This window comes from Amphimedon queenslandica, unplaced genomic scaffold, assembly GCF_000090795.2.
Source record: "Amphimedon queenslandica unplaced genomic scaffold, v1.1 AMPQUscaffold_13209, whole genome shotgun sequence".
In the NCBI taxonomy this organism is placed as follows: Eukaryota; Metazoa; Porifera; class Demospongiae; order Haplosclerida; family Niphatidae; genus Amphimedon; species Amphimedon queenslandica.
In genome coordinates, this window is record NW_003546555.1 from 84,479 (window position 1) to 93,211 (window position 8,733).

The window sequence follows — 8,733 nt, forward strand, 5'->3', positions numbered from 1 at the left end:
GTAGACTCAACTTTCTGTATTTTTTTGATTAGAGTCATCAGTTACTGATTCTGTTATGAAAATAAAACTTTATGCAACACAATTACAGTCACACATACGTTGAGATAGTCTAGTATTTATTGGTGAGACAGTTCTCTCACTAGTCTCTCCTGCTCCATTACCACTATCATTATGTGTGTCATCAGTTGATCCTATTATTGTACATTATTAATAATAAAACACTATTTCCATCATACATGTACCTTCAGGTGGTGTCTCATAACCTTCCTCACTCTCACTGTCACTATGTGTCTCCATTACTCATCTCAGCTACAATACCCATACAACTGAACTGCTCACGCTTTATTGATCCGTATCTTTTCCCAACTCTAAAAGATCCTCCTTCAACTATACTGAACTGGTAAGGAGACTTCAGTGGAGCTCTCACAAACTTGAGGCAACCAGTCTGACTAGTGTTCCTTAGATCCACACAATGTTGTAGCTCTATTACCAGTGGTTTTAATAGTCCCTTAGATACTGATATTGCATATACTGCACTCACTAGCACAGTACCTTTGGGTACCTTGAAATTGCCACCAGCTAGTGCAGTAACAGCTACTTCAGTATCCTTGGACACTGCTCCTTGAGGACATTCTAATCTGAATCCATATTTCTCCCACTGGAGTGAGTCAGACCTGTCTCCTTGTAGGATAAAGAGCTTCTGTCCAGCTATAATGACACTAGAGTCTAGTGAATCTGAAACAATACACACACATCATATCTAATACAAGTATAGTACACATATCATTTACATGTGTACATGTATACATGAATTATTTACCCATTGAAGGGATCAGGTAGTTAAATTGTAGTCCAATGGAACTAGTCTCTTTGATAGGTTGCTTGAGGACCCTCTCTTGTCTTTCCTTCACTAGTTTGGCTATGTACAACTCCTTTTCTTTAAGGTCTATAAATTAATAGAATATTAATAATTATCATTGATTGATGATGATACACTAACCAGTAATGATCTGTTTCTCATTCTGTGATTGTTCCTCTACTTGTGATGTCAGACTTTGTCTTTCTCAGAAATGAGATTTTGATTGTTGTCTACACAATAAACATATTCTCTCATCTGATACATGCTGTGTGTATAGTTAACTAACCAATAATGATCTGTTTCTCCTTGAGATATTGTTCCTGTTTCTCATAATCTTCTACATTAACAGAACATTCTCTCATCTAATATTATGTACTGATGATACACTAACCAGTAATAATCTGTTTCTTCTCCTCTACTTGTGTCTTTTCTTCCAATATTTCAGCATCCTTAACTTTGAGCTTCTCATAATATTCTATTATCAATAAAAACACAAAGATAGAAAATTATATGATATAAATTGCTTGAAACTAATTTGCACTGCATGTACAGTAGTCCATAAATACATGTACTATGGTTATTGCTAATGATACCATATATGGTAAGAAGAGCTCACTCTACATCAATCTCATTATTTCTAATGCATCGACAATTTGACCTATATTGAGTACAGGATACTATTTCCATACTCAACATTGTCTAATCCACTAGTATTATAATGTAAACAATGTACACATAAACAACAGTATAACACAATAGTACCTAATTCAACAGTTGATTTATCCTTTCCTGCCGCTTGCTCAAGGAGAGTGGTGGCATCATCAAGTTGCTGACTAAGTGTTGCCTTTTCTTGAAGAAGCTGTTGCTGCTCTTTGTCTCGATCTTGCTGTATCTGCTCCTTCTCTTTTATTTCTCTTTGAAGCTGTTCCTCATAGAATTCTCTCTCTTTTTGTAATTGCAGACAATCTTGAAATATTTTAAGCTGTTTTTCTGTTCCTAAATTCTCCCAATCACTCAGTATCCTTCTTCTTAGTTGATCTTGATACTGGTCCAGAGGTATTACACTAGTAGACCAATCATTATCACTAGTATATCCTATACAGTAACAAGATAGTGGAGAATAAGAAATACACAAATTAATTACAGTTGGTTACTATGGTAACCTTATTATTGATGGATTCATGTTTAATCATTGTATGTGTGACCTCTGTCAGTTTACACAGTTAACCACATGAACATATTATTGTATATAAATACACTGATAATAATATTTCATTCACTCTAGCTCCTATTAATATCAGTGTTTCTGTATCTGCAGTCATTATATTTCACTATTGTACATAGCAGGAATGAATTGGTAATAATTAGTATCATAGGTATACGTCAAATGCTCTCATTGAATATTCATCATAAGAATTACTTACTTTATTGTAATATTATCATTACTAATTATCATTACATATTCAATACACATTGTATCTACTACTGTCTACATGTACTTACTGAGTTCAATAACTGCTGTATCACTGTATGATGTACCTCCTCCAAACTCAATTATCCAGTTAGTAGTTGGGGTCACACTCCACATTGAAAGAGAATGCCTAAATCTCCTAGTGACATTGTCTGGTAGATTAGTCTATAAAATTTAAATGATAATAATTAATTTGTGTATGACATATTAATTGATTTGATATCTGGTTAATAAACACAATAACTAACTCACAGTTTTATAGTCTGCACAGTGTGTTTTATGTAACACAAAGATCACATAATAAAATTAATAATATACAATATATTAATAGACAAGTATACACAACTGAGTTTGTTATTATATCATGTGAGTCCTCAATTAAGAACATACTAAGTGTCTGAATGTACTCACATACACATACACATACTAATGACACACTAACACACATACATGTACATCTATACATGCATACACATATAAAGCTACATGTAAAGCATGCATAATTGCTCACACACATACTGTAACACACACATGTACATGTTACATGTACACATGATGTACGTGTTAGTACACACATACACATATTAAAACATATGCACACATACACACAAATACATGTATGTACATACACAATGTACATAATGTACATAAAATACAATTTATTTTAATTCCAGCATTGACACTCTATCAATTGTCAATCCATCTTTACACACACACACACAGACACATGTATATTCACACATACTTAGGTAAAGAAACAAACACAAAACACAAAAAGACACAAACACACATTCACACTAAAAACAGACAGACACACACACTGAATACCAGCATTATTCATCAGTAGTTTTCACTGAGTATCATAATATGTACATGTACATTACAAACCTCATAAGTTACAAATTTAGTTAATCACTTTATGTTTCATTATCAAGCATCATAATATAATACTTACCAGTTCTTCCCATTTTCTTTTGTTAATGTCCAGTAACCATACATCATAGGCAAGGTATCCACCCACCACTAGTAAGTATGGTCCTGAACTAGTGGTAATCAGTACACTGGAATGACCATATCTTCCCTCAGGCCATTGTACTGATCCTCCAGGATTAGGTACTTCTAATATATCCTGAGAGAATAATATATCCTGAGAGAATAATAAATTAAATTTTACTTGTAAATCCACAATTTGTGATCAAATTAATCTCGTAATCAAAATTACCCATCCTACAGTATTAACTCACCATTAATGTCTTAGTGAAACTTATCATATACAGTTTATTACTGACTCCATTATCAGTATAGCCTCCGAAGATTACCGCAGTGTTATTAGCAACTGGTGTTAGAGTGAAGTCCTCAATAGGAGGTGGTCTGTCTCCAGTAACAACAGGAGATATCCATTGATCTAATAATAATGTACAAACATTCATGTACATTTACTTACCACATGCACACACTTACATTATACACATTCATCATACATATGTATGTGTATATGTGTGTACATTATTATTTATACATACACATCATGCATAGACACACATCACTATCACATGATACACACACACACACACACACACTCATGTCACATTAGCTTATGTATAGATACATGTACATATACAAACATCACACACACACAGATACATGATAATACTCACACACACATAACATGCACATTATAGATACACGTCACATACACACGTCATACATTCATAAATTCTCACACACATTATATGCACTATCATACACAGACACATCATAATGTATGCATTAGTACACACACGTCACATATAGACACACGTCACCATCACACACAAACACATGACACACAGAGACACACTAACAAACACACTTAATTATTAACAATCTGTTTTATGTACATTAATATAAATTATTCAGTTTGAAATACTCATCAACTATTGTGTATCGATGATGAGAATTACTGACCTGATGAAATCCTGTAATAATGTATCTCATTACATCTCAAATCATCATAATAATTATTATACTGAGCGTTAGGTTGCTTTGGAGTAGAAGATGATCCAAGTCCTCCGATTATTACGAGATAGTGTTCACTGTCAAAATGAACTGACACCATTCCACAGTAGGCCTTCTTCATAGGACCATGATCAGAACTAGAAGGAGAGAGTTCTCTCCACTTCAATGAATCCACATTAAAACAATGTAAGCTGTTTTGATAATCACGAACACCACGTCCACCGAAATAATATATGTCCTTCCCAATAGCCATGATTGAGTAGCCCCTGGTACCTGGTGGTGGGGTGCCAGTAGTAGGTTTCTGGTCCCAAGCACCAGTTGGTAAGTGATACACCTCCATCACATCATAGTCTACTCCAGACCCACCCCCACCCCACATATATAGGTAGTCTCCTACCTTTACTGTGGAGTGTCCATATCTCTTCACTGGTTGATAGTCCATAGAGAACTGTGAGGATTTATGTGTGATTTATATTCATTGTGCTTATTGATTGTCAGTTATTATTAATTATTAGTTCATTATTATTCATGGATGTATTTTGTATATAAGAGAGTAATTTTTGTGAGCCATTAAGGCAGTGCAGTGTGTGTGTGTGTGTGAAGTGTGTGGAAGTGTGTGAGTGTAGTCTGAGTGTTATTGAGTTGTTGGGAGATAGTGTGGCACTATCTATCTTTATTTGATATTATTGTTTGAACCAGTAAAGCTGGTATATTATTTGAAAAGAGATTCTGTTGAAGTATATATTTTGTGAAATTGATAGCGAGCCCGGCATTGGCGAGCTAACTAGTGAATCCTGAGCTGAGCTGACTACTAAGGAAGCAACTATATAGACGGGCTGGACGGCATCCCCGAATCCATAGAGAAGACGCCGTGACAGAACAAGAGGTACCAGTAACAGAGTAACAGTAATATAGTGATGAGTTAGAATAAAGACAGGATACAGAGGAGTAAAGTAAGTGAGAGAGTAAGAGAGACAAAGAATGAATGAAAGAGATACAAAGAGAAGAGAATAATGGCCCTCACTTTTAGATGCCATCCTTGCAAAAATACCAGCCCCACCCAAACTATGCAACATAGGACCACACCCTTTTATCCAAAATTCATAAAATGAGTTCCAGTCGTGATGCCAGTAGAAAATCTCCTGCTGGTTCTACTAGACTCAAACCAAATCAGTCCCAACTTCTTCAATTGTCCTAGTCAAAGTGATGGGGTAGGTAAGGAGGGGACTGTACCAGAATCCTTATTGAAACAAGCTCGTAAAACAGGTTCACCGGCTGAACCTGTGAAACAGGTAGGAGCCAGGCTGTGTGAGACTTGTAACATGTTTTTTAATTCACCAAAAATGAAATGATTTTTTGGTTTTTATTGTTATGACACATTAATGAACATGTGGATGTATGAAAGTTAGTGGGTGAATGTTTATAATTACAGGGGCATTAGTGTTTCCTCCTAAACTGTGGAGACTCAATATTGATCCTCCTGATGGTAGTACTGCTTCATTTGATGTTGATGAGAGATGGTAGGACCAGGTCGAACTGACTAGACTGGATCCATCATCTAATGAAATCAAAGAAATATCTGAAGATATTGAAAACTTTAATTGATTGTCAGCACTTGAGGTGAGAATGAAAATATAAGATTTTTAATATCATTATAATACATGTTTAGTGTACATGTATGTATGGATTAAATTGTAATAGCATGGTATACTGCATGCTTTGAGACAACTTCCTTGCCGAATGTTGTAGATTTGTTTATAGTTTAGTTTGTTGTTTATCTTTGTATAAAGACTCATAATTATGTTTACATGTTGTGTGTTATTGTTATTATAGGTCCAGTACAATGAGTTAACATGTCTACCTAATAATGTGATCAAACTGGATAAACTATCTAAAATATTTGCAAAGTAAATATTGTATCCACTCTCTACCATATGTACATGTATATCTCTCTCCATCAAGAGTAGATGATAGTTAGAGAGAGTGTCGAACTGCACTACGCTAGCTGGAATATGACCGCGTAGAACTAAGTCACGTGAGACCTGAAGCGTGGGTGTACCTACTAAAAGCACGTGTAGAAGTTTGCATAAGGAACAGTGGAGAACACTTGAAGAAGCTGTAGACATCATACTAGTACACTTTATAATCCTGCTGAAGCCTGTTATGCAGTACAGCTACAGCAGAGACTCCAAAACGGCCAGTAAACCTTGCTGAGCAAACTAGGCAGCCATTTTATTCTTCTCAGCCACACCCAGTATGCAGGAATACCCAAAGATGTGCAAGAAAGTTCTACACAGTCATATTTCAGCTAGAATAGTGCAGTTCGACACTCTCTCTAACTATCATCTACTCTTGCTCTCCATGCATACATGCACTTATCTATCGGGTTTTAAATTTATAAATTGACAAAAATCGTTTTAGTTTTGCTTTTTGGCTCATAAGGACATCAGAGAGAGAGAGGAGAGAGGGAGGGATCTCAGCTTTTATTTCATGTGCTTCTCCTATTAGCTATACTGCATGGACAGTATTACCTCAATTTGTCTTCATAACATTGTCCATTAATTGATACATGTACATGTACATGTGTATTTGTAGTCATTTTCAGTTAATGATACATGTACATGTACTGCATGTTTTTTGTTTTTCTAGCTTTTAGCTGCTTCATTGTAGTTAACTTATTAATTTGCTAACTTGATTCATACACTTTACTAATCCATGAAAACTGTACCTAAGGAGTGGCACACACAATTATAAGGAAAAGTGATAGAAAAACAGGAAACATTTCCTATCACCAGGTACATATGTATTTTTTTCTCCATTTTTTCATTTCTTTACTTGTTTGATTTCTTTCTTCCCTTTCTTCTTTCTATTTTTCTTCCCTCCTTTTCCCTCCTCCTCCTCATTCTATTCCTTTCCTTCTTTCCTTTCTCTATGTATATCTCTCCCTCCCTCTCTTTCTATTATAGTCTCTCCTATATGTAAGGAAAGTTTGAGTCTCTTCATTATTTTCTCTTTGATGTCCTCCTCTTAATTAAATGAATGAGACCTGACATCCTCCGGAAAACAGTATTGGTCCTCTGGTATCTCTTGTATTGAAGAACCAGGAGACCACATGTGACGGCCAACCTCTCCCTCGTCCCTCAAGATCCCCTCGTCACCATACAAGTGAGAGATCATGTGACTTTTGATGATAGTCATGTGATGTTGTGTAGGTAAGGATGAGGAGTGGGTGGAGTGAGGGGAGGTGTGGTGAGAAAGGAAGTTGTGATGATGAAAGCTATGCTACCTCCTGAGTAAGAATATTAATGTGTCTTTTATAAATAGGTTAAATTTATGATTGTGACCTAATATTTTTGTTAATTTTGTTATTTTTGTTAATAATTTGAGCTGTTTTTGACTAATATTTTTTGAGTTATGAGCATTTTTAGAAATAGGCCAATTTTTGAAAAATACCCAAGGCTAGAGCCCATGCTTTTTTGTAAAAAATGGCTCCGAAATCACCCCCAATTTTTATTACATTTCCTGATACATATTGATGTCCTGATGCTGTGTAGAAAATTTGAACAGTTTCCGACAAATAATTTTTTAGTTATGAGCATTTTTAGAAATAGGCCAATTTTTGAAAATTACCCAAGGCTATAGCCCATGCTTTTTTGTAAAAAATGGCTCCGAAATCACCCCCAATTTTTATTACATTTCCTGATACATATTGATATCCTTATGCTGTGTAGAAAATTTGAACTGTTTCTGACAAATAATTTTCGAGTTATGAGCATTTTTAGAAATAGGCCAATTTTTGAAAATTATTACCCAAGGCTATTATAGCCTATGCTTTTTTCTAAAAAATGGCTCCAAAATTACCCCCAATTTTTATTACATTTTCTGATACATATTGATGCCTTTATGCTATGTAGAAAATTTGAGCTGATAATTTTCGAGTTATAAGAATTCAAGAATTTATAAAACTGAGCCAAATTTGAAAAAGCAAAGGCTATGTGCATCCATGTACTGTACATGTACATGTCTACGTACATTTTCTTTTACTTATTACATGATACATTGTTTATTGTTATCATTAGGTTATGGTATACTGTTACTGTTCTTATGGGGTACCCAATGTATGCTCCGTTTCATCAAAGAGGGTAAGTCATGTTACTTCTCATGATGTCATTCCATTCTTTCTCTCTTGATCCTCTCTCTCTTCCTCCTTCTACTTTCTATAGAAGAATTACTCTAACAACTAGATCGGTAGCGTTGCTGAGGAAAATGACGGTTGCTATGACAACTGTACATATACATGTACATCAATGAAGAGATACTCAAGAATTTTTACATTTTTCATTTTCTTTATTGTTATAATTTTTAAAAAGCAATTGCCTCCATAAAATCAACAATATTAAGCAAA

The 8,733-nt window shown here is 34.8% G+C and overlaps 3 protein-coding genes and 1 long non-coding RNA gene across 6 annotated transcripts in view; 1 reads left to right on the plus strand and 3 right to left on the minus strand.

Annotated features, from left to right (window-relative positions):
• Positions 1-96, minus strand: part of LOC109584435 (uncharacterized) — a 1,495-nt gene extending 1,399 nt beyond the window's left edge. Inside the window, exon 1 of the mRNA XM_020000195.1 lies at positions 87-96. Coding sequence (XP_019855754.1) covers positions 87-96 — 10 coding nt within the window. The remainder of the gene's footprint in view (positions 1-86) is intronic.
• Positions 97-104: 8 nt separating this feature from the next.
• LOC109584446 (uncharacterized) lies at positions 105-853 on the minus strand. Its single transcript, XM_020000199.1, has 3 exons — positions 821-853; positions 243-735; positions 105-191 (listed from the first exon to the last, which is right to left on the minus strand). The coding sequence occupies exons 1-2, from the start codon at positions 822-824 to the stop codon at positions 284-286; spliced, it is 456 nt and encodes a 151-aa protein (XP_019855758.1). The 5' UTR covers positions 825-853; the 3' UTR covers positions 105-191; positions 243-283.
• A 1,016-nt stretch (positions 854-1,869) lies between these two features.
• On the minus strand, positions 1,870-5,257 carry LOC109584436 (kelch domain-containing protein 4-like). The gene is made up of 5 exons (XM_020000196.1): positions 4,278-5,257; positions 3,575-3,735; positions 3,391-3,459; positions 2,363-2,495; positions 1,870-1,904 (listed from the first exon to the last, which is right to left on the minus strand). The coding sequence occupies exons 1-5, from the start codon at positions 4,768-4,770 to the stop codon at positions 1,870-1,872; spliced, it is 891 nt and encodes a 296-aa protein (XP_019855755.1). The 5' UTR covers positions 4,771-5,257.
• A 185-nt stretch (positions 5,258-5,442) lies between these two features.
• LOC109584448 (uncharacterized) lies at positions 5,443-8,646 on the plus strand. 3 transcript variants are annotated; one of them, XR_002186011.1, is made up of 8 exons: positions 5,444-5,620; positions 5,761-5,948; positions 6,162-6,235; positions 6,978-7,123; positions 7,295-7,493; positions 7,541-7,621; positions 8,408-8,470; positions 8,552-8,646. It is a non-coding gene; the product is annotated as an uncharacterized LOC109584448 (long non-coding RNA). The 3 variants fall into 3 exon arrangements; XR_002186009.1 differs by having other exon boundaries at positions 5,443-5,620; positions 8,408-8,646; XR_002186010.1 differs by lacking the exon at positions 6,978-7,123 and having other exon boundaries at positions 5,446-5,620; positions 8,408-8,646.
• The last annotated feature ends 87 nt before the right edge of the window (positions 8,647-8,733 follow it).